General features: G+C 31.3%; 1 protein-coding gene across 2 annotated transcripts; it reads left to right on the top strand.

The window, feature by feature from the left end:
• The first annotated feature begins 901 nt into the window (after window positions 1–901).
• On the top strand, window positions 902–27,044 carry LOC126886514 (probable cytochrome P450 9f2). 2 transcript variants are annotated; one of them, XM_050653494.1, is made up of 7 exons: window positions 902–1,197; window positions 9,813–10,035; window positions 11,984–12,147; window positions 16,615–16,946; window positions 18,343–18,547; window positions 20,385–20,630; window positions 26,551–27,044. In XM_050653494.1, the coding sequence occupies exons 2-7, from the start codon at window positions 9,833–9,835 to the stop codon at window positions 26,979–26,981; spliced, it is 1,581 nt and encodes a 526-aa protein (XP_050509451.1). In that variant the 5' UTR covers window positions 902–1,197; window positions 9,813–9,832; the 3' UTR covers window positions 26,982–27,044. The 2 variants fall into 2 exon arrangements, with proteins under 2 accessions (XP_050509451.1, XP_050509457.1); XM_050653500.1 differs by lacking the exon at window positions 902–1,197 and adding an exon at window positions 1,389–1,587.
• The last annotated feature ends 372 nt before the right edge of the window (window positions 27,045–27,416 follow it).

Consider the following 27,416-nt stretch of genomic DNA (forward strand, 5'->3'; position numbering starts at 1 on the left):
AAACCTACATCAAAACAGAAGAAGTACCGAAGTGGGAAATCCTATCACAGAAGATGCCAGTCCATACTCAAGCAGTGGAGAGAAGCGTCAAGTTGGTGAGCGAGGCTTCTGCTAAGGTTTGCGGATCTGCAGCTCGAGACGGGTACATAAGAACGACACTTAAGTCAAGGTCCACGATGCCAGCCTTTGATAACAAAAGACAGTTCAAACTACCAGACATGTAATCTATTCGTAAGTGAAATAGTACTTTGTATTTATTGGATAATACATCAATAATATGTTGAAGCTTGTATATATTTATTTTTCCTAAGTCCACATTTTTGAGGTTTTCAACACTTTTTTGCTATTTTTACAGCCCATGCGCGAACGGAAGATGTTAAAACTCATTACCAGTATTTTTATATTAATTCATTAGTGTGTCGTAGATGACATTTTTCCCTATTACATATTAAATATCGTAATAAAAAAAATTATTAAAAATTTCCAAAAAACTTTAATTTTTTCAAAATTTAATCAAACTTTAGAGCTCATGCGCGAACGGAAGATAACATCCGATAATTTTAATATTTTTCCCCTATTTAGTCATACCATTTAGCAACTTTTCCGCGGTATTACGATCCGAAAAAAAAATATCGATTTTTTTCGATCCACCCTAGTGTAGGTGTGTGCCAGTGGCGAGAACTCCTGTTCTCTGGTAATATTTTATCTGTCTCTTTGTAGTCCAGTCTTGCCTTGTTTCTTCTGGTCAAAGCATTCCTACATTCCATATCGAACCAGTGTTGACGTATGATGTTTATATGCACTCTTCCTGTACACTATTTCGCTACTTCCGACATGGCTGTTTGTATGGTCTGCCATTCTTGTTCTACTTCCTGCTTGACTCTAGACGTTTCTTTATTTCTTCCTCTAAAATTACGCCTAAATAAAAAAATATTTTGTGACGCCTGTGCTATCAATAATTTGATTGACCTTCGTATTGTTTTATTGAAACTCGTTAGTAGGTATTACTATTATAGTAAGCATCATCCAATGCAATTATTATTACTATAGTGTGAATACAAACATTTCCATAAAATATCTCGTTAGTTTGTTTTATCTTATCTCAAAATTTTATAATGGCATTAAGTGCATTAGAAGTCAGCTGCTAGTAATATAAAGTGATTAGACGGCTGATGTATTGTTATTTATTTAATTAAGGTAAGTCTTTGATTAATATAATATACAATTTGTTTGATGTTGCATACATTGACAGCATCGTTAGAGGTCAATTATTACCAATATAAACTAATTATCTAGTTAATAATGGATTATTTGTTTACTTAATGAAAGTTTGTTGTCTATCTAATATACATAACTTTTTGATGTCATCTATAAAAAAGACAAAGTCGATCTCAAATAGATGGAATTTTTTTAAATGAGGCGCATATTTATAATATGAGGAGAACAAGGTCATAGCTAGTGAGGAAGTACATATACCAAAACATCAATTATTGCTTGTGTTTTAAGTTGAAGTGAAATGAGAAACATAATATATCGGAAATAAACACAAAAACAAAAAATTGATCTTTAAAGTTGAGGGAGCGAATTGTAAGTAAAATTTAGAAGGTAATCCTATTTAAAGAAATATCATGTAGGTATGAATAAATTATATGAAAATATAATTTTGCAAAATTATTAGCGCCATAAAGTAGGAATATTGGATAATATTGATAATAATAATTTATGCCGGTAAAAAAATTATGTGGAAAAACCTTATTTTATATACCATATAAAAAGTGACAAATTTTTTTTTTGTTCAAATAAAAGTTGTAGATGTTAAAAAGTTCTTTGCTTTTCAAGTTACTAAATTAAAATACATAAACAATTGACCGAGATAATTATAAAAATCCCTTATTTTTGCAGTAATTTATAAATGTTAATAACTTCTTTGTTTGCATAAAGGGTTGTAATATAACTACTTGAAAAATGGCAATGGGCGTAGGCGTAAAATTTCGTGACAGTGTGTTTTAAATGCATTCATTTTTTTCGAATCCTGAGAAAACTAGTAAGTATTTTTGAAAAATTTAAACGCAGAATGAAAGATTACATGACAATAACCAAAAAGTTTCTTGTCAATGAAATATTTTAAATTACAAACCGCACTAAATTTTCTCTTTTTTTTTCACCCCTGTAATTTAATAAAATAAACATTATAGAAATTTTCAGGGATTTTCGGCCCTCGGCAATAATGTAATCTTTCATTATGCGTTTAAATTTTTCAAAAATGCTTATTAGTTTTCTCAGGGCTCGAAAAAAATGAATGCATTTAAAACACATCGGCGCGAAATTTTACGCCTATGTCCTTAATTAGTTATTAAAATGTGCGAAATCTCAACTAGATCAACGAAATATCTATATATGATTTTTATGTGAAATCAACGATTTTTTCACAGCATAAAGTTTACAAGCGACATGGACCACTATCTATATGAAACGAGTGCCTATTAACGAGTACACCCAAACATAGTACAATTAAAAACCCATTACAGCATGAATAATCAAAGCAACCATTTTCCCCTTTAAAATGTGAGGCCAGTGATGACACATTAATTTTTACCAATTTTAAATGTTTCCATACTTTTTAAATAAATTATCTAGTCCTGCGGTTCTCAATCTGTGGTACATGTACCAATGGTGGTAAATATTTATCATTATTTGCGGTTCTACACACAATGCAAAAAGAGCCAAAATCAACACCAACACCACTATTATAGTTGATTAGACCACCTAACATAGTAACCTTCATATATAATTTGTATTACAACCAAACTACCAATATTAAAGTGGATGACCAATTGACAGAGGCAGTCTCCATAGATAGAGGAGTGAGGCAAGGGTGCATGCTGTCCCCGGTGCTATTTAATATATACTCTGAATGTATCTTCGAGCAAGCGCTGGGAGAACTACAGGAAGGCGTATTAGTCAATGGACTGCGTCTGAACAACATTAGATATGCCGACGACGCTGTAGTTTTTGCAGACAGTCTAGTCTAGATGGTTTGCAAAGAATAATGTCGCGCATATCACATATAAGTAGAGAATACGGACTTGATCTCAATACGAAAAAAAAAAGTACATGGTAGTCAGTAAGCGCGAAATATTAAATACACAGCTTTTGGTTAACCAACAACTAATTGACAGGGTCGAAAGCTACACATACCTTGGTACCAACATAAACAGCCAGTGGGACCACTCAAGTGAAATAAAACAATGCATAGGAAAAGCGAGATCAGCGTTCATAATGATGAAGTCTCTTTTCAGAAGCCACGATTTACCTCTTGCTACCAAAATCCCTCTCATCAGATGCTATGTATTTTCTATGTTATTATACGGAATAGAGGCCTGGACACTTTCCGAGGCTTCTTTGAGAAAACTCGAGGCATTCGAGATGTGGTGTTACAGGCGCATTTTGAGAATTTTGTGGGTGGATCGTGTGACTAATGTTGAGGTTCTACGTAGAATAGGCAAGGAAGGCGAGATTATTAACACAATCAAAAAGCGCCAACTAGAATATCTTGGCCATGTTATGAGGAATGAACAGAGATATGGCTTGTTGCAACTCATTCTTCAAGGCAAGGGATTTGGAAAGAGAGGACCTGGGAGAAGAAGAATATCTTGGCTTCAAAACCTGAGAAAGTGGTTTAATACATCGACAACCGGACTATTCAGAATAGCAGCAAGCAAAGTTAGAATAGCCATGCTGATCGCCAACATCCGGAACGGATAGGCACCTTAAGAAGAAGAAGAAGACTACCTAACTAGATAGGTATTTCAGTACCGAAAATGCGTGGACTCTAACTGATGCTATGCTTAAACCCTTGACAGCCTTTGAGATGTGGGTATACAGACGACTACTAAAAATAAGCTGGGTCGACAGTGTTAGAAATGAGGAAGTCCTCATAGTATAAGGATTTTCTCGGGACACTCAAAGATCCCGGTAGCTGACTACTTTTTTAGTTATTGTAGACCTACAGGAAGAAAACCTACCTGTTTCCAACCTAGAGTTCGAGTCCGTTTTTTAATTATTAACAATTTGGTGCAGAAATCGCGATTTTTTCGATTTTTTGCACTCCATTCAAAAACTAAATAGTTGACATAAAAATTACAAAATTCAGTTTTTTAGAACATTGAAAAATCTTCAAAATGCCGATTTTTGAAAGTTAAAAAGTTAATTTGTTGCTACGCAAACTGCAAAATAACTGAAAATCGTTATTTGTTAATAACTTTTACTAAAACTACCTTAGAACTTTAGTGTTTCACCCAAAGTTGGACATTGGGGTACTTAACAAACCCTCAAAATATCAGACCGATCCATTAATTAGTTTAAGAGCTATTCTATTTGTTTTTCCCAGAGACCTTTATTGTGCAATAAGATAAGACAGAAAATAATGAAGATAGTGCAATTCTGAGTATGCCAAATGAAAGTAGAAGAGTGACAGTATCAAAATGTATTAAAAAAAGATAAAAAATAATTAAAATAGTCAAAAATCCGAATGCCAAATTTTTAAAATTTTGTAGTTTATAAACATTTAGAATAACTTTAAAAGTGTTGTCCGTAGAAACAAACCTTTTATATTTTCGAAAAGATAGTATTTTACCACGAATTTTCAAATAAAAAAATTTAGCCTGGGCTCATTTGGGCCAAAGTTAGCCATATGTTTTTTTAATTCACAGCTAATTTGTTTATAATAATTAACGAATCTCATTAATGCCATTTTAAAGAATGGGATTTGTATTTTTTCTTAAAAAATTTGCACAAACATTATACCTTCACAGCACCCTCTACGATTTTTCAAAAATGCAGTGCAAACGATTACTAGGGGGAATCTACAAATCCAGCGAGTTAAAATACCGAAAAAGCAATTTCAAATGAATATAATTTGCTGTCTCTCCAGATAAACTCAATGGATTTTGATCTTTCTTTTTTTAATTGGTATGTAATTTTTACGTACATTACAAATATGCAATTTGTTTATAAATTTATTAATTAATAAACAGTCTAATTTGTTTAAAAATTTTTGAAAAAATATTTTTTTACAAAAATCTATTTTTTTAATCATAGTATCATTAATGATCACAGAAAAAGTTAAAGTACACTTTAATAAGTAAATGATTTTTATGAGATAATTATTTTTTTGAAGATAATTTATTTATTAAAGTATACCTTAACTTTTTCTATGATTACTAGGGATAGTATGATAAAAATCATGGATTTTTGGTAAAAAAAAAATTTTTCAAAAATTGTTTGAACAAATTCGACTGTTTATTAATAAATGTCTAGACAAATTGCATATTTGTAATGTACAGAAAAATTACATACGAATTAAAAAAGAACGGTCAAAATATATTCAGTAGATCCCGAGATATAGAAAATGATAGTAGTTTTAACTTTTTATAGTTTTTGAACTCGTGCATTTGTCGGCTCCCAGCTCCCCCTTCACTTACCACGACTAGTCACCAATTAAACTACCTTTTTAAAAATTCGTGTAAAATACCAGATTTTCTAATATTTAAAATGACTTTTTCTACAGACAATATTTTTAAAGTTATTCTAAATGTTTTTAAACTACAAAATTTCACAAATTTGGCATTAGGATTTTTGACTATAAAAGATAATCTTTTTATCGTTTTTTAGTACATTTTGATAGCATCAGTTTCCTACTTTCATTTTGCATACTCAGAATTGCCCTATCTTTATTATTTTCTGTCTTGTGTTATTGCAAAATAAAGGTCTCTGGGATAATTAGAATAACTCTTAAACTAATTAATGGATCGGTCTCAAATTTTGAAGGTTTGTTAAGTACCCCAGTAACCAACTTTGGGTGAAACACTAAAGTTCAAAGGTTGTTTTTGTAAAAGTTATTAACAAATAACGATTTTCACTTATTTTGCAGTTTGCGTAGCAACAAATTAACTTTTTAACTTTCAAAAATCTGCATTTTGAAGGTTTTTTAATGTTCTAAAAAATTAAATTTTGTAATTTTATGTCAACTATTTAGCTTTTGAATGGGGTGCAAAAAATCGAAAAAATCGCGATTTTTGCACTAAATTGTTAATAATTAAAAAACGGACGCGAACTCTAGGCAGGAAACAGGTAGGTTTTTATCCTATAGGTCTACAATATTATATTGTATAATGTTGCTATTTATGTTATTTATGTTATTTACGTTAATTTGTTATTATTTATTATTTTATATCATATTTACCGAAACAGGTGTATCCACACCTCTCGGAGACCTTCGGGTTAATTTATTCACTTTAGCTGTAAATATCTAAAAAGATTGTACCTATTATTGTTGAATAAATTATTATTATTATTATTATAACTAAAAAATAGTCAGCTACCTGGATCTTTGAGTGTCCCGAACATGGTCTATTTCAAGCTTATTACTCTGGTCTACTAGGTGGCTGAACCAAACAACACAACTGGTCAATATAATAAAAAGACGCAAATTGAAATACTTCGGTCACATTATGAGACACCCTGAAAAATATTATACATCTCATCATTCAGAGAAAGATCCAAGGTAAACATGGTCCTGGTGGAAGATGAACATCATGGCTGAAATCTAAGGCAATGGTATGGAAAATCGACTACATCGTTATTCAGAGATGCTGTCAATAAAGTCACGATAGCGAATGTGGTAGCCAACATGATATCTAACGATCGATAACGATGGAACTAGAAAAAGAAAAAGGAACCAAAAATCATAAAAAATATTTTGTGGTAATGACTCAAAAAGACTGAGAACCACTAAATGTAGTCTATTTTGCACCAAAAAAAAAAAGAAAACAAGAAACAGAAAAGTGTTACAATAATGTTACAAGGAAAATAAATAAGAGAAAAAAAATTTAAAAAAAAATATGAAAAAAATATTTTTTTCTTTAGTCACGAGTGACATATTATATAAAAATTAACTAAAAACCAAAAAATAAAAAAAATTGAAAAAATCTAACACATTCGTCAAAGAAAAGCGTGGTGCGTGTTCATCGAATAAACGGTTTTTGCACCACGCTATTCTTTAACGAATGTGTTAGATTTTTTCAATTTTTTTTTTTTGCTTTTTAGTTGATTTTTTTATAATATGTTTAATTTTAGTCACTCGTAACTAAAGAAAAGCGTTTCTTAAAAATATTTTTTTCATATTTTTTATTTTTTACTTTTTGTTTTACACTTTTAAACATTAAAATATATCGTCATGTTTATTAAAATGTGTATAAAACATATATGATGTACAAACATGAAAAGTAGTCGGAATCGGCAAAAAATTTGAAACTTTATTGTTTATTTATGAAGCATAACGTAAACAATTAACGTAAAATTATGTATAGATCATATAATTAGCTACAATCTGTAAAAGTTTCAAGTTTCTTCATTGTGAAAAACAAGAGAATTTAAGCATTTTCCGTTAAACATTTTTTTTATTTAAACCATTAATAAACAAAAACAATTTCTATTGACTATTCGTGTATTATTCCCGCGAATGCATATGTCTGCAAATTTTTAATTATTTGCATTGAAGAAAAGGCAGTTAAATTAACGTCCAAAGATTTGACTCAAACGATTGAACTAAAGAAAAGCGATTATTTTAATTAATACGACAAAACGAATTCTAATGTTAACTGTAGCACAAAACGTCTCTACCGGTGGTTTTTTTCTAAGACTACGATAAAAACACAAATTTTTTGAATTTGAGTTTGGTTGAAGTTTTGTTTCGTATCGTATTGAAATTTGACACGAATAAACGCCGATTTATATATAAACAAATATATGAGCGTTCAAAATTTGAAACTTTATTGTTTATTTATGAAGCATAACGTAAAAAGTAAAATTATGTATAGTTCATATCATTAGCTAAAATCCGTAAAAGTTTTAAGTTTCTAAATTGTAAAAAACAAGAAAATTTAAACATTTCCCATTAAAATCGTTTTTTTTATTTAAACAACTAATAAACGTAAAATTTTTTTTATTGATTATTCGTGTATTGTTCCCGCGAATGCATATGTCTGCAAATTTTCATTCATAGTTGCATTGAAGAAAAGTTAGTAAAATTAACGTCTAAAGATTTGACGCAAACTAGTGAAGTAAAAAAAGCGTTTAAAAAGCAGTCATTGAAAAGCAACCTATGTATATGTCACGGCTACATGCAAAATAAGATAGGAAAAAGCAAATATATATGTATATGCGAAGAAGTTAGAAACGAAGCAAAATGGATTTCAAGATATCAGCAGTCGTGGAAAAAGTGTCTCGCTCTCTCTCTCAAATTAAAACTGATTTTAAAAAAAAAGCTCTTCTTGCTCTTCTTTAATAATTGATCTTCTTTAAGTCCTAGGTTTTTACTCAACGTGGCCGGAAGTAGAATCGGAAGAACTTGGTGTAACTTCTTCGTGTAATTTTGCATCGATTGATATTCGATATCATGAATTTTCATTTTTGCTAAACTTCTGGTAATAACTTTTTAACCAGAAATTACATCAAAGCCGGAACTAAATATTGAAGCTGGCCTTTTCAATACACGTCGATTAATATACAGTGCGTCCATAAAGTAACGCATAAATTTATTATTTCGTAAACCAGCGGTATTAATGAAAAATCCTGAAACGGGTCGATTTTTATTTTTAGAGTCAGATTTTTTGGCATATATAGCATACTAGTGACGTCATCCATCTGGGCGCGACGACGTAATCGATGATTTTTTTAAATGAGAATACGGGTCACCTGATAGCTCATTTGAAAGGGTATTCAATTCTCTATTCACTAATATAAACATTAACCTAATTATTTATACAAGGTGTTTAAAAAAACATTTTTTTAATTAAAATAATTGAGACTAAAAGAAGAATGTACGTAATTTATTTAATTCAAAAATCGTTTTACTGTTGTCAGAAAACAGAAAAAAAATGTTTATTTAAGAAATAAATATTGTTTTTTGCTTATATTCAATGTTAAAGCTGCCACCCACCTGTCGCTTGGCAGTTTGAACATTTCATTTAAGCGAAAATCAATGTTTATTTGTCAAATAAATTTTTTTTCTGTTTGCTGACAGTAGTAAAATGTATTTTGAATTAAATAATTACATTATATTCTTCTTTTTGTCTTACTTATTTTAATTAAAAAAATGTTTTTTGAACACACTGTATAAATAATTATGTTAATGTTTATATTATTGGATAGAGAATTGAATACCCTTTCAAATGAGCTATCATATGACCCCTATTCTTATTTAAAAAAATCATCGATTACGTCATCACGCCCAGATGGATGACGTCACCAGTATGATATATATGCCAAAAAACCGTAATTTAAAAATAACAATCGACCTGTTTCGGGAATTTTCCTTAAAGTAACCGGTTTACGAAATAACGAATTTATGCGTTACTTTATGGACGCACTGTATATCACATGTACTATTTCTGCGACTTTAATGTGGCACTTCCGGTTACAACGTTTTAATCGGAACTATATTGTTTTTATCTTGCTAAGGCGCGTCAAAAGAACATAATTTTGGTTAACCCTGTAGAAATTAATAATCCAACAATATATCGTTGGAAAGCCGATTAATACAATTTCAAATAAATTGAACTCGGAATTGAAATGAACGTGTTTTAAGATTTTTTTAAAAAGTTGCCTGTTTCGGTGATAACGAATTTATTCAATTTTTTTTTAACATAATAAATATGTTACTCTGGTTTATAAATGTCACATTCTTGACAATTCCTGACCACCATATTGCTTTAATCATCTCTAATATTCATTATTCTATTTCCTTTCAGATTGTTCTCACGAGATCAACATGTTGTCATTAATACTATTTGGGGTAGCCTTGGCCCTCTTTTATTATGTTGCTATAAAACCTTTGAGCTACTGGAAGGAAAGAGGAGTAATTTTCCAGGAGGGAGCTCTATGGTTGCTCGGAAATCAATGGAAGTTCTTTTTAAATCGTCAAGATATGTTTGAAGTATTTGAAGATGCTTACAATGTTGCACCAAATGCTAGGTATGAAAATTATTCATAAAATATTTCTTTATATACATATTATTAGTCCAGGGCGCATCTGTTTTGAGATGGACTTTGAGAGGTGACTCAAATTTTTTTGCAGAGATTGCTTGAAAATAAATCAAATAATAATATTTGAGTTATCCTCCTTCTCAAAAAGGTCAGGAACATTGTTTAAATAATCAAAATGTCAAAAATTGAAGGAAAAATTCAAATTTTTTCTTCGTTTTTTGATTATAACTTTAAAAGTATTCATTTCCGAGAAAAGTTGTACTGACATAAAAGTTGCGTAATTAAATTTACTACAATATAGAATTGGTTAAAAATTTAAAAAATAGTCACCCTAGTTGCAAAATAGCAATAATTGCGAAAAAAACATACAAAAACAAGTATTCGCATTTTACGTTTTTCAACCATTTCTGCTACACTTAGGACCTTCATATTTCACTCAGAAAAACTTTATGATACAGTAATATAATACTGTAAATATCGTTAAGATCGGTTCAATAGACTTGGCAAAATAAATTTTGCAATCCAGCTTTCGCAAACAAAATTAATTTTTTCAAAATGTTACAGGACTAAAAATAAAGCAGATAGCAAGTTGAATTTTTTTTTTGCTTATATAAATGTACTGTAGCTTTCATTTGCAATTTTCAAAATTAAAATTGATTAATAACCACGGCGTCAGAAACTTTTTGAAATAAACAATAATTTTTGGTGCTGCGCGCAGGACAGCGGTGTTCGATTCACACTAGTTGATTTCCACCACAATTTCTTCCAATCTTTATCTAATATATTATTTTCTTACTCTATATTTTGTTGTATTTTAATATTTTTATTCCACAAAAATCAAACTAATTTTATTATTGTTTGTGAAATATTGTTTAAACAATTGCATATGTTTAAAAATAATAAACTTTTATTATTTAAGTTAAAATATATGAACACAGAAAGTTTTTGCTGATAAAAGTGTTATTTCAAAGGAGAGAGTATGTGTTTTTATTTTGCAATAAACAATTTTATTTATTTATATCGAAATGTGATATAAATTAAAATGTATCAATAATTATCAAAGGTCATTGGAATGCCCAATCAGAGCAAACTATCCGCTGTCCTGCGCGTAGCACCAATAATTCATGTTTATTTAAAAAAATTCCTGACGCCGTGGTGTTAATCGATTTTAATTTTTCAAAATTGCAAATGAAAGGTACAGTACATCTCTATATGCAAAAAAATTTTCAACTTGCTATCTGCTTTATTTTCAGTCCTGTAACATTTTAAAAAAATGAATTTTTTTACGAAAGGTGGATTGCAAAATTTATTTTGCAAAATCTATTGAACCGATCTTAATAAAATTTACAGTATTATTTTACTGTATCATAAAGTTTTTCGGAGTGAAATATGAAGGTCCTAAGTGTAGCATAAATGGTTGAAAAACGTAAAATGCAAATACTTGTTTTTGTATGTTTTTTTCACAATTATCGCTATTTTGTAACAAGGGTGACTATTTTTTTAAATTTTTAACCAATTCTGTAATATAGGAAATTTAATTACGCAACTTTTATGTTAATACAACTTTTCTCGGAAATGAATACTTTTAAAGTTATAATCAAAAAACCAAGAAAAAAATCGAATTTTTCCTTAATTCTTTGACATTTTGATTGTTTAAACAATGTTCCGGACCTTTTTAAAAAAGGAGGATAACTCAAATATTATTATTTGATTTATTTTGAAGCAATTTCTGCAAAAAAATTTGAGTCACCTCTCAACGTCCAAATGTACTAATATTTTTACAGATGCGCCCTGGTCTATATTACTTGTTTAAAAATGCGTTCAACTAAAAAAACTTACCTGACACTGGATATTTTTTGACCCAGATCTAAAAAGAATAATTTTTTTAATAGAATGAAAAGTATCTTTGACTTTAATTCTATCATTTTTTTTACAGATATGTAGGTTTCTATCAATTTACGGTACCTTCTTTGATGATAAGAGACCCACAACTGTTAAAACAGATAACTGTTAAGGATTTTGACCATTTCGTCAATCATCGAACGTTTATACCACAAGGTGCTGACCCACTTTGGTCAAAGAATCTACTTTCATTAAGAGGTATTAAGATTTTGCATTTGGTAAAGTCCTCAAAGTTTCCTCCATGATTTCAGACACTTTCCTACGATACCTGAGTAGCTAACAGCTCTAACTCACAGAATCAACTCTGACCATGCTATGCTCTGAACTCCTTATTGAGAGTATACATATATGTTCCATCCCTTTGTCCTTCCAGAATCTAGTTACCTTTTTCCTATTCCTCCCTGATGAAGAGTAGCAGCGATCATCAGTACCAGCTCAAGGCGTAGAGGAAATGATCCTGGATCGGTTTGAAGCTTAACTTACTAGAAGCATGACTAGAGCAGTTTGAATGGTTGTAGTAGTGCGGTGCAAACCACTGCACTATATTTGTTCAAGAGAATTTTTCTCAATACAACAGTAACATAAATTGAAGATAGGATGTGTAGTGACTAGCTTTAAATAAAATGAGTCCAAGGTGAAAAAATTACATATTAGGGAACTGATATAACGGACCAACTGGATCCAGATATAGAAATAAATCGCAGAATGGCAATAACTAAAACTACTTTTGTGAAAATGAAGACATTTATATGCAAGAATAGTCTCAGTTTAGAATTAAGACAAAAAGAAAGAAAATCAATGGGAAAATCCCAGTAGCTGGCTGTATACCATAATTAAAAATCATACAGAACAAGCAATAAAAGCTTCGTTTGTACAATGGTATAAAAAGTTTATTGAAAAACTATTAAAATTTTGTACCATTATACAAACGAAGTTTTTACTTGTTCTGTATGACAAAAATAATTATATTTGGTTATGTAATAATTATATATTTGGTCTGTACATAATATGTGGAGACCAAAAGTATCAAGCATGAACAGAAGTGAATAAAAGTGAAAAAGAAGTGAAAAAAATATTGTGGAAATTCTAAAGAGGGCCAATAAAGATAAAGAATTGCTAAAGACTGCTAAACACCGGAAAATGTCTTATCTCAAACATAAAAGCAAAATAGAAGGCAGTAGAAGTGTAGAAACAAAATTTAGTCCGACCAAAGTCAGAATTCACCTTTATAGGTCTGGATCCCGCGTATGAAAAAAAAGTTGATTAATAGCAAGCTGAAAATTTCTTAATAGCTTAAGGGTGTCTAGTCAGATAAACTTTGATATATGGGAATACTGGAACAGGGGCAGTTTTAATTGTGGAACAGGTTAAAAATTTGGAACGGTCACACCACGAAAACGGCACATGTATTTTGTCCGACAGAACAGACTTAAACTCTCCGAACAGAGATTAAACTCTCATGCAAAAATCAGACTGCTATTGATCACCTGTCATAATTCCTGTCATTTAGCATATTCTACATGTTCCACTCATTAAAACGCCCACTTGGTGATAAATAGCAGTCTGATTTTTGCATGAGAGTTTAATCTCTGTTCGAAGAGTTTAAGTCTGTTCTGTTGGACAAAATACATGTGCCGTTTTCGTGGTCTGACCGTTCTAAATGTTTTAACCTGTTCCAGTGTTCCCATATATCAAAGTTTGTTTGACTAGACACCCTTAAGCTATTAACAAATTTTCAGCTTGCTATTAATCAACTTTTTTTTCATACGCGGGATCCAGATCTATTAGTGCAAGCTGTGGGTGAAAAATATGTCGATTTCAGGATATAATTCAGGAATTTTTGAAACCTATCAGGTGTTGTAAAAGACGATGGCAGGAATAACTTCTACTAAAATGTAACCAAAAATTTTATGCGGTTTTTTATTTATGACGTTCTTCGTTTGTTAAATTTGCAATTTTTGAAGATTTTCAATTTTGCAGCTTAGGATATTCATTTTAGAGAAAAACTTTTAAATAGAAAATTGTAGTATATTAAAAAACCTACAATTTGAGCTATGTCGAGTTTAATTTCGGTAATACGTTATTGCAAAACAGCCTGCGAAAGTCCAAAATGGCCGTTTTTTGCAATTGCATATTTATTGTAAAAATAACTTTTATGTCTGTTGTATTTATTTTAAAAATAACTGTTAAAAAAAATATGTATCCTACCTATTTTTTAAAAAAAGTTTATAGCATCAAAAGTAAGCAAGAAAATAAAGTTGATCTCTTTTTTTTTTTTGTTAAAAAAACCCGAGAAAGTCACCCCCTAATTACCATCTTAAATCAAATTAATCGTTACCGCTTCACAAGTTATTTTGCTTATATGTTATTCACATGATCTGTAAGTATCATCGGTTCAAAGGGCTTATTTAAAAAAAATGGTTTTAACGTAAATCTTTTTTAATTTTTCATTTTGAAAAAATGTTTTTTTTTTTCAAAATTACATACTTAAAATTTATTAGTGTAACCAAAAATCAAAAAGAGTAAAAAATGTAGTTTTTGCTGTTCTGAATATTTTGAATTTTTCCTATTTTTTTGGAAGGCAAAAATTGGTTAAGATATGGCTGTTATAAATTTGCATACACTCGTGATTATTGACTAGTTAAAGTCCTTTTAACTACAGTCCCTTCAAAAATAAGCACTTTGAACCGATGAACCTTACAGACATAAACGACACATACACGAGTAAAACAACATTGAAGTAAAATGGATTAATTTCATTTTTGATGCTAATTAGGAGGAGACTTTCCCTAGTTTTTTTGACCAAAAAAAAGAGACTAACTTTATTTTCAGCGTAACTTGCTTACTTTTGATGCTATAAACTTTTTGAAAAAAACATATAAATATACATATTTTTTTAAACATTTTAAAAAAGTTGAAATGATTTTTCTCCAAAAAGTGCATGATTATTTGGTTATTTCACGTTGAAATAATTCACTTTGAAATTTGACGGATATGAACCTATTTTTCATTAGCTAGAACTTTGTTTCTACTAGGTCTAGGTCTAGAGAGTTCATGCATACATAATTTTTTTTCAATTTTTAATTTTGCTATATTTTTGTTAAAAATGTTTTTTCAATAAAATACTTACTTTTTGAGGTATTTGTCAAAAACCTCATAAAAACGTGTTTTTTTTTTGTTGAAAAATGAAGGTATTTACCCGAAAATAACTCGAAAAGTATTAACTTGGTGAAAAATGCTATAGAACAAAAGGTACTTAGAATTAAACGTTTTATCCATTTCCGAACTTATTCTGAACATATATTTTTTCACCCCTTATAAGGGGCCAAACTCACCCCAGGACAAAAGAACACAGAGGTCCAATATCATTTTTATTCTTTGACATGTTATCTATGCGTTTGCCAAATTTCAAGTCAATCCAAGCGGTGCTTTATAATTTAAAGCAAAACCGTGATTCAATGTATTATAATTTGCTAACCGTTGCTAAGGGCAACCGACACAATAAATCACATTCGTAACGAAAAATAAATCTCCACTACACTTTAAAAATCATTTTTAATAATTACATGTATTTTCGGTTAAAATAATTTTTATTTTAAGATAATATAAGTCTTTCTTTAGTCAATGACTGTGAAATAATAATTCGTTAATTGTTATAAATGAAGTCACTACGATTTATGAAGACAATAACAATTATATTGGCTTCAGTTGGTCGTAGAAAATTTTTATTTAGTTTGGAATCTTTATTGTGTCTTCAGCAACAAAAATCTGCAAGTTAGAAACTCATAATATGTACCGGGGCGGCTTCAGTTCTAAATGTTTATAACGAAATTTGCCGCCTTATTTTCAAACCCGAAATAAAAGGTTGAAAAAAGTTATATACATTTATTTACATCACAATATGAAAATATAAGTCTTTAGTTAGAAGGAGAGTGGATCTTGGATTAACTCTCTACGATTTTTTTTTTGAAAAAGTTATAGCCTTCTACATTTGACCCCTTGGTATAAACAAATTAAAATATCTAAGCAACAAGTTCACCAATCGGGCTCTACAATTTTTTTATGTTTAGTTTTGAAAGATCTTCATTTTAAAGCCTTAAAAAAATACATAAAGTTATTTTTACAATAAATAATTAATTTGCAAAAAATGGCCGTTTTGGACTTTTCGCAGGCTGTTGTGCTATAACGTATTAACTAAATTTAACTTGCCGTAGCTCAAATTGTAGGTTTTTTTATTTACTAAAATTTTCTATTAAAAAGTTTTTCTCTAAAATGAATATCCTAAACTGCAAAATTAAAAATCCTAAAAAATTGCAAATTTAACAAATGAAAAACATCATAAATAAAAAACCGCACAAAATTTTTGGTTACATTTTAATAGAAGTTGTTCCTGCCATTGTCCTTTATAACACCTGGTAGGTTTCAAAAATTCCTGAATTATGTCACGTTTTTTCACCCACAGCCTGGGGTACTTGTCACTCTTTCTGCGAAACCCTTAGAGCAGCTGAAGATAGACTCATGGAGAAAATTTGTTAGGGGTACTGAAGGAAATCACAATCCTCAGTAATGGAGAAACGACAAGAGAAAGATATACATATACATACCTTCATAACCCCATTTATTTCCCTCTTATTTTCTTGATATTGATTATCTTATTTTTTGTAGATCAAAGATGGAGAGATATGAGATCAGTACTAAGCCCATCATTCACCAGCAGCAAAATGAAGATGATGTTTCATCTCATGGCGGGCTGCTCTGAGAATATGGTAAAACATTTCTTGACTAAAAACCAAGAAATCATCGATGTGACGTTTAAAGATGTTGCAACGCGTTTTGCTAACGACATTATAGCTTCCACTGCTTTTGGAATAAGTACGAATTCTTTTCAGAAGCCTAAAAATGAATTTTACTTAATGGGAAAAGAAATTACGAGTTTTTCCAGTTTCTGGAAGAATTTAAAGATCATGGGTTTTATAACAATTCCCAAAATTTTTAAGGTAATTATCTCTTACTTTGATATTGAGTCTAGTTCTTGCTTTAGGTACATTCCATATCAAATCACTCAGGCAAAAACTTTTGAATCTCCGATTTTTCTGAAATTTGATGTATAGCTTCTGCGGGACGTAAAAATAAGATATTTAAGGTCAAAAAATCTTCTTCTTTTTTTCTCAAAATGTTATTATATGCGATTTTACGGTGATTTGGTGTTTATTTAAACAAATTTGCATTTTTTATCGTAAAGTATCAATGGAAAACATAATGTTTTAATAGAAGGGACTCAAAAATGTCATTATATTGCATTATAACATGGTATTTTGATTCAAAACAAGTTTTTGATCAAATTTTATAGTGTAGAAAACGTTAAAATACCGGTTTTTACATGTTCTTAAATTCCCAAAATAAATCATCATCGATTTGGCTAAAAATTTGCCCACAGATAGTCAAAATATAGGACTTTAAGTGGTTAGAAGGATTTGAATTATATTACAATAGGTACCAAAAAAGTTTCATGCAATAATATCAGACTCAAAAGTCTATTAGTCCAGTCGGGATAGCATTTGACCTTGCATGCCGAGCTGCCCAAAATTTTATTTTTATAATCTTTAGGGGAGTCAATAGTAGCCTAAATTTAAAATCGCGAATAAATTCCTCCGTTACGTTAGCCGCCATCTTGATTTTTAAAGGAGAACCTGTTTTGCTCAATATCTCCGCCATTTTTATCTTTTCGACAAGAATGGTAGGAGCTGAAATTATTACAAATAAATCGTATCTACAATTATTACAATTTCTTTTTAACAATTTTTGTTGTGAGGTCGATATTTTCCGAGTTAATTGCACTTACAGTAGACGCCTATATTTTCGACTATGATATTGCATGTAACTTTTTTGGTATTGTAATATAATTCAAATCCTTCTAACCGCTCAAAGTCCTATATTTTGGCTATCTGTGGCCAAATTTTCAGCGCAATCCATTATGATGTATTTTGGGAATGGGGGAAAATGTAGAAAAACGGTATTTTAACGTTTACTACACCATAAAATTTGATCAAAAACTTGTTTTGAATCAAAATTACTTGTTATAATGCCATATAATGACATTTTTGAGTCCCTTCTATTAAAATATTAGGTTTTCGATTGATAATTTACGATAAAAATGCAAATTTGTTTAAATAAACGCCAAATCACTTTAAAATGGCATAAAATAATATTTTGAGAAAAAAAAGAAGAAGATTTTTTTACCTTAAATATCTTATTTTTACGTCCCGCAGAAGATATATACAAATTTTCAGATAAATCGAAATCCAAAATTTTTTTGATCCAAAATTGAGTGATTTGAAATGGAATCACCCTTTAGAAGATCTATACAAATACTAATTAAACTTATTTTGTAAGCTTCTAAAGATCAATCTCTTTGATGGGCCCTCAAGGGAGTTCTTCATTCGTCTCATTGAAGACACTTTAAAAATGAGGGAAGAAAAAAACATTGTCAGGCCTGATATGTTGAATCTTCTAATTGAAGCAAAGAAGGGTATACAGCATAAAGATGAGCAAAATGGAGTCGATGATGGGTTTTACACAGTTCAAGAACATCTACCAGGTAACATATTATTTGACAATAATTTTGAAGACATTCAATTTATTCTTGTACTACTACTATTAAGTCGGTCTATAGCGTTCTCCGCCGTTTTCCAAATTCCAATAGCCACTTTGTCCGGTTGTTCCATAGGTCGTCTTCTATGTTTCTTTCTCTCAGCTCTTTGTCTATTCCTTCGCTCCAACTCTTTCTCGGTCTACCTCGTTTTCTCTTTCCTTTTGGTTGTAATTTTAGTATTTTCTTTTTTATTCGTTGTTCATCCATTGTTTGTATATGTCTGAACCACATAAACTTTTTGTTGATACATACTAGGCCAGGAATCGAAGCTTTTCACCTCGCAATTTTTACAGAATGGATCTTTACTTGAATATTTGAGAATAAGTAGTAGATAGTCCAAGGATCAAAATCTATATGGTTCCGAAAGGCGCTTTTACCATGGGGGTGGTTGCCACCCCATCTCGGGGATGGAAATTTTTCATTATATTTTGACAGCAAAAGTTGATAAAAACATTCATTATAAGCAAACAATGTTCAATACATTTTTTTGATAAAATTAATAGTTTTCGATTTATTCGCTATTGAAAGTGTTAGTTTTGTATAGGAAAAATCAATGTTTTTCGATATTATACTCATTTACGATTCAATGTTGCGGTATCACTCAATTTTGCGGTATATGCACTCAATTTTTGCGGTAGAAAATTTTTTTTCAAACCAAGTTCTTGGGAATTAAATAACCTACAATTTTATATTAAAACATTTTTTCGTATCTCTAATGCTAATCTACAATTCTAAACTAAACTGCAATTTACTAAACTACAAGAATTCGTTATTTAATGAATAAGGCCAATGACTAAAAACACCGCTAACTTACATTATTATCCTTCCAATTGGATTCCTCCTTTTTTTTTCAAAAAAATATATTGATCTTTAACCGTAACTTTTTTATTTTTTATCTTGGGAAGTTTGGTAAAAAATTGTTGTGTAGGTTTTTACAAGATCTATACGCTTATTAATATTAAATCTTTTTAAAATCCTGTCACAAAAAGAGGTGACTTTGAAAGGGTTGTAGAGGTGGTTTTTGCATGTTATTATAAGTTTTAATTGTGAATACCTCCTACCTACCTGAATTTTAATTACTTTAAATTTAAAAATAAAAACCTTATCTTGTAAAAGGTATATTTAAAATCCCTAAAAAGGGCTGTATCACAATAAAACGTTTTCGGAATCAATATTCCATCATCAGTGTTATCACAGGTTTACATGCTTTAAGTCACCAAAATGTACGGGTAAAAACTCTTAAATTGATTTTAAACAGTTGGGGTTACATTTATGTTATTCGATTTTAAAGGATGTTAAAAATATTTAAAGATTAACCCCTGGCATCACATGACATCAAACCATATTGGTTGGGAAATTGTAGATAGAACCTTACATGGCAGAGTTTAGGTGACAACTGTTTATTAGTTGGCCAGACCCCGCCAGAAACGACATCTCAATTGTCCCATTCCTACATCAAGGTTTGCACCCGCTGAGCGTACTCTCATCATCGTCATCAGCGCCACCTCTTTGACATATATGTCTAAAGCGGTGATGGCGGTATCCCGATTGTTCTACATTTTTGTTTCTACTTTTTTTTTAAACATTTTCGAGGTATATTTTAAATAAAGTGGGGGAGAGGCAACATCCTTGCTTCAATCCCTTTAATGTTACTTTTGTCCCTCTTTTTATTTAAATGTGTTGATTTTATAGTATTTTGAAGGCTTTGATTAATTTAATATATTAATATTTGTCCTTTCGTAGACTTTCCGTAGGTTTTATTATTTATTATTTTATATTAAAGGAAAACACATGCAAGATTCTAAGGAAATCACAAACGAAGATATTACCGCTCACGCCTTGATATTCTTCTTTGGTGGTTTTGACTCAGTTTCCAGTACTATGTGCTTCGCAGCACACGAATTAGCAACCCATCCAGATATTCAATCCAGATTGAGAGAAGAAATTGACCGAGGATTTGAAGAAGGTAAAGGAAAAATGACATACGAAGTGTTGATGAAAATGAAGTACTTGGATATGGTTATTTCAGGTAAAGTACTCATATGCATTTTTTTAATTATCTCTACCTTTTCTCGCTAGAAGGGGGATTGGAAATACATATATGTATCTAAAACCCATCTTGTAGTCAGCAAAGATATATGCGTAGGATCAAGATCCATACACCAAGAAATAGCTTAATAATATGTAGGTCACCAGATTCGCATAGGAAAAGATAAACAAACCATTAAGCTTCTCCGTCGTATAAGACTGACCTGAGCAGCCTTCAGCAAGTTAAACCGCATTTTCAAATTGTCCGACAAACCACTATATCTTAAAATAAAAGCCTTTAACCAGTGTGTTTTGCCAGTGTTGACTTACAAAGCGAAAATGTTGACCATGACAAGGAGAACAGTGCAAAAGATCTGTGTTTAAAGGGCGACGGAGCATGCTATGTTATGCGCTTCACTGTGAGACAAGATCCCAAATGGCCAGCTACGACGAATTGAAATAGGAAAAGGATAAATATGCAAATAGATGGAGTTGAAATTGAACAAGTCAGTGAATATCAATACCTAGGAGTAATGTTTGAAGGAAATGGAAAACAAGAAATAGATAATGTTGAACCGTTTTACATGTCTGCTCTAATGGAATCAAGGATAAGATTAACTACATAGATACTTTGGGTCGAAATTGGGCTAAAGAAGAAGGAACAGACACATAAAGCTTCATGCATACGGCAGCTCATTTGTTATGCGGTGGCAGGTCGTGGAATCGTTAGGGGGATAAGAGGGTTTAACGAAGACTAACTACCATATCCAAATAAGCAAAGGATACTTACACTGACTTGAGGACTTTCACTACTTGAAGACTTTACCATGGACAATAAAGATCTTACAATCTTTTCTATTACAAAAATACACAAAGTTTATTATTTCACCTTATTTTTACATATATAATAATTTTTTAGAGCAGTGTATCAAAACAAAGTTTGACTTACGCTGTCAAGTCAAACGTCACTGCCATTTTATCTAATTTACATAAAACTTTCCGAGAGTCCATGTTGAAAACAAACTATTAAAATATTTAAAACCTTTACCAAATTAATATCCACTTGTGAATTTAATTAAAACAAATATTATTTCATACCTTTTTTAAAAACAAAATCCATCGTCACACGTCACACTTGGAACTTAACCAAAAATTTTCCATCCAAGATTGGGGAAGACATTCAATCCTAACCAAACAGGAAACAGGATAAGTTGATACCAAATCAGAAATCACATCATGGAATCAGGAATTGAATACAGGAAAATTACCATAACATCATAAAAACAGCAAAAGCTTCTCAATACGATAGAATCGCACACTACTTTACCGGCACTACTACGACACAATACTGTACTCGATTTTCACATAAATATATCCAACGTAATGCTGTGAAATTTTGCACCAGTGTTCCTTAATATTTTTATAGGACAATTTGCAAGACTTTTCTTCATTTACCATAACGAAAAAAGCCATTTCCAAGCAGGCAAGTGCGATTTTCTGCGAGTCTGTTGAGTTCTACCCAAATCAACCTTCAAATATACTTTTAGAACTAACTATTTTTCTTTCTAAATCTTCCTATCCATGTCGTACCAACTTCAGATTTTCGTTCGTCATAGCCAATCATGACTAACGATTTTTACTTGACATTTGAATAGGCCAATGACTGCTTTCTGATTCTGTCACACTAGAATATTCTAATGACAAAAACGTAATCTTCGCTACAAGAAGAACGCATGGAAAATTACCTTTATTTCCAAAACACGCATTTCTTCTTAGAATGTAACGGCGTATTTAATATTGTGAAACAGTTCAGGGGCGGGTTAGAAATTTTAATGATATATAAACTCACAAAATAAATTAGAAAAATAGATATTTTTCTTGGGATAGGATATAAAATTAATGGATACTATTTACAAAACATTGTAGCGAAAATTTGTAATGCTACAATGTAAACTATAGGATACAAAAAACAAATAGACTATATTATGCAATAAACAATGGATTTGTAAATAGACGAGAAATATCGAGAAAAACAGGAAGAGAAGTATCCATTCTCAAATGTGGTCTCGAAGTAACGAAGTACGAAAACTCAAAGAAGTACCACAAAATGTATATATATATATTAAAAGGTCATACAAGGACGCGTTTCGGCTCTGATGATGATTACTTCTGATGATGGCTCGTGAAGAGCCGAAACGCGTCCTTGTATGACCTTTTCGTATATACATTTTGTGGTACTTCTTTGAGTTTTCGTACTTCGTTATCAAAAATTCGTACTACTGTCAAAAAGTGATAAAAGTAAACTGCAGCCAATAGAAATGAAATATCTAAGAAGAGTAATGGGAGTGACAAGAAAGGATAGAGTTACGAATATAAAAATAAGAGAAGAATTAGAAATAGAACCATTAGAATCTTATACAGAAGAAAGGCAGCTGGGTTGGTGGGGACACCTTCAAAGAATGAGTGATAATATATCTGGTTAAAGAATCTGGGAAAACAAGAAGACAGTGGAATGCAGTAATAATAGATATTTTAAAAAAGAGGGGAACAACATGGAACGATGCCACAAAATTAACAGAGAACAGAAAGATATGGAAGAAATTTGCGAAGAACATAAAATAATGAAAGAAACAGAAACAGATCCCTACATCGCAGGGTAGAAGGGATAAAGATTATACAGGGTGTCCCGAAAATATTGGTCATAAATTATACCACACATTCTGGGGTCAAAAATAGTTCGATTGAACCTAACTTACCTTAGTACAAATGTGCTCATAAAAAAGTTACAGCCATTTGAAGTTACAAAATGAAAATCGATTTTTTTTAATGTATCGAAAACTATTAGAGATTTTTTATTGAAAGTGAACATGTACACATAGTTTCAAAAGTCATGCATCACCCCTCGAATTCACGATATTTACGCTTTTATAAATCCGTATCTTTATCACATATTTAATGGGCCTTTTTTATAAAAAATATATCATTTTTGATTTTTTATTTTATTTGATTAACCATTTAATTGACCCGGTTTTGCCAAGGTGTAAACATTTGAAAAATTTGTTCTGGTGAGATTTTTGAAAACATGATTAAAAATGAATCGTACTTTAATTTCTGAGTTAGACCGTATAATAATTATCGATTTAGTTGAAGAAGGCCATTCACAGTGGTTCGTGGCTGAAATAGTGGGTGTTTCTCAGAGTGATATCTCACGGATATGGAATAGGTTCCTGGAGACAAACTCGATACGGAATAGAGCTCAGTCTGGTAGACCCCGAGTTACCAATGATCGACAGAATAGATATATCAGAATTTCCATCTGTAGAAATTCTTCTATGTCTGTACCAGCCCTCCAAAAAGAATTCAGGCATGCTACAGGAGTCAGAGTATCGTTGTCTACAATAAGAAGAAGAATTTTAGACTCAGGTTTAAGGAGTCGTCGACCAATAAGAGTTCTTCAGCTACAACCTAGACATGTTTTGGACCGCCTCCAGTGGGCTCAAGAACACATACAGCTCCCCCAACAATTTTGGAATTTTGCGCTTTTTTTCAGACGAGACCAGAATCTGTTTAAATAGTGATAACCGGCGAATTCGTGTGTGGCTAGTTGTGCAGCTCTTGTTGGCTTTCGCCACACACAAATTCGCCGGTTATCACTATTTAAACAGATTCTGCTCCCGTCTGAAAAAAGCGCAAAATTTCAAAATTGTTGGGGGAGATGTATGTGTTCTTGAGCCCACTGAAGGCGGTCCAAAACATGTCTAGGTTGTAGCTGAGGAACTCTTATTGGTCGACGACTCCTTAAACCTGAGTCTAAAATTCTTCTTCTTATTGTAGACAACGATACTCTGACTCCTGTAGCATGCCTGAATTCTCTTTGGAGGGCTGGTACAGACATAGAAGAATTTCTACGCATGGAAATTCTGATATATCTATTCTGTCGATCATTGGTATCTCGGGGTCTACCAGACCGAGCTTTATTCCGTATCGAGTTTGTCTCCAGGAACCTATTCCATATCCGTGAGACATCACTCTGAGAAACACCCACTATTTTCTCCACGAACCGCTGTGAATGGCCTTTTTCAACTAAATCGATAATTCTTATACGGTACAACTCAGAAATTAAAGTACGATTAATTTTTAATCGCCTTTTAAAAAATTTCACCAAAATAAAATTTTCAAATGTTTACACCTTGGCAAAACCTGGTCAATTAAATGGGTATTCAAATAAAATAAAAAACCAAAAAATGTATATTTTTTATAAAAAAGGCCCATTAAATATGTGATAAAGATACGGATTTATAAAAGCGTAAACATCGTGAATACGAGGGGTGATGCATGACTTTTGAAACTATGTGTATCATTCTTATGGCAGGAACATCTTAAAACAAAATTATAGTGAAATTTTTCAGCCACATAAAAAGTTTATGGGGGTTTTGTTCCCCCAAACTTTTGTGTACGTTACAATTAATTCATTATTGTGGTACCATTAGTTAAATACAACGTTTTTAAACCTTTTTGCCTCTTAGTATTTTTTCGATAAGCCAGTTTTTACCGAGATGCGGCTTTTTTTTTAATATATTTACATAACAATTTTATGGGGATTTTGTTCCTTTAAACCCCCCAAATATTTGTGTACGTTCCAATTAAACTATAATTGTGGTACCATTAGTTAAACACAGTGTTTTAAAACTCTTTTGCCTCTTAGTCTTTTTTTGATAAGTCACCTTTTATCGAGATGCGGCTTCTTTTTCTAAACATACCTAAAAATGTAAATTATAAATAAATTTTCAGATTATTAACAAGTAGGTCTGGATCCCGCGTATGAAAAAAAAGTTGATTAATAGCAAGCTGAAAATTTGTTAATAGCTTAAGGGTGTCTAGTCGGATAAACTTTGATATATGGGAACACTGGAACAGGGGCAGTTTTAATTGTGGAACAGGTTAAAAATTTGGAACGGTCACACCACGAAAACGGCACATTTATTTTGTCCGACAGAACAGACTTAAACTCTCCGAACAGAGATTAAACTCTCATGCAAAAATCAGACTGCTATTTATCACCTGTCATAATTCCTGTCATTTGACATATTCTACATGTTCCACTCATTAAAACGCCCATTTGGTGATAAATAGCAGTCTGATTTTTGCATGAGAGTTTAATTTCTGTTCGGAGAGTTTAAGTCTCTTCTGTCGGACAAAATAAATGTGCCGTTTTCGCGGTGTGACCGTTCCAAATTTTTAACCTGTTCCACAATTAAAACTGCCCCTGTTCCAGTGTTCCCATATATCAAAGTTTATCCGACTAGACACCCTTAAGCTATTAACAAATTTTCAGCTTGCTATTAATCAACTTTTTTTTCATACGCGGGATCCAGACCTAAAGTCTATAATCGTACTTAACCATATACAAATATGTGGTGGATTCGACAAATATTCAAAATATCTCGATAAACACTGGCTTATCGAAAAACTACTAAGAGACAAAAAAGTTTTAAAAACAATGTGTTTAACTAATGGTGCCACAATAATAATTTAATTGGAACGTAGACAGAAGTTTGGGGGGGTTGAAGGGAGAACAAAACCCCCATAATTTTTTACGAGGTGCACAAATTTCACTTTAATTTTTTTTAAGATGTAGCTGCCATAAGAATACACCATGTCCATTTCCAATAAAAAATCTCTAAGAGTTTTCGATATATGAAAAAAAATCGATTTTCATTTTGTATCTTCAAAGGGCTTTAACTTTTTTTGTGTGCACTATTCTATATAGGTAAGTGAAGTTCAATCAATCTATTTTTGACCCCAGAATCTGTGGTATAATTTATGACCAATATTTTCGGGACACCCTGTATATTATTATATTTAATGTTTAATTCATTTAGCAAATATATAAAAAATTAAATTTAACATTTTTCTTCCAGAATGTTTAAGAAAGTGGCCAAATTTTCCTGGTATTGACAGAGAATGTAGCAAGGAATATGTAATACAACCAGAAAGTCCGGATGAAAAGCCATTAATCGTGGAAAAAGGATCTATTCTCGTTCTACCCATTATGTCGATTCACCACGATGCCAAATACTTTCCAGATCCAGAACGATTCGATCCAGAAAGATTCAGCGACGAGAACAAGGAAAAAATCGGGGAGTATACGTATTTTCCTTTCGGATTGGGTCCCAGGAACTGTATAGGATCCAGATTTGCGTTGCTTGAAATGAAGGCATTGTTTTCACATCTCCTGCATCACTTTGAGATAGTACCGATTGCAGATACACTTATTCCTCCGCAGTTAATGAAGAGAAATTTTAATTTAATGCCTGTTAATGGAATGAGATTGGGATTGAAAAGACTATAACAAGATTTATCAATATGTTACTAAAACTGTTTTTATTTGATTATAATTTTAATGTATAAACAATTTATTTTTTTTTATATTTGCTTTACCACGTAGTTATTAATCACCCTGTAGAATTCGGCCAAAGATCTGAGAATTATCAGAAACATTTATTACAATCAAAGGCCAAAATCAAAACAGAAGACCAATTAACTGATAAAATTGCCATAGAACGAGGAGTACGACAGGGCTGCATATTATCTCCACTACTGTTGAATATTTATTCTGAATGTGTATTAGAAGCTTTAGACAGCTGTGCGAAAGGAATATTAATCAACAGTAAATGGTTGAATAACGTTAGATATGCAGACGACACCATAGTTTTTGCCCATATTCTGAATGATTTACAGATTTACAAATCGCCTAGCATAAGTCAGCAACAGATACGGACCAGCT

Source organism: Diabrotica virgifera, chromosome 1, assembly GCF_917563875.1.
Source record: "Diabrotica virgifera virgifera chromosome 1, PGI_DIABVI_V3a".
Classification (NCBI taxonomy): domain Eukaryota; kingdom Metazoa; phylum Arthropoda; class Insecta; order Coleoptera; family Chrysomelidae; genus Diabrotica; species Diabrotica virgifera.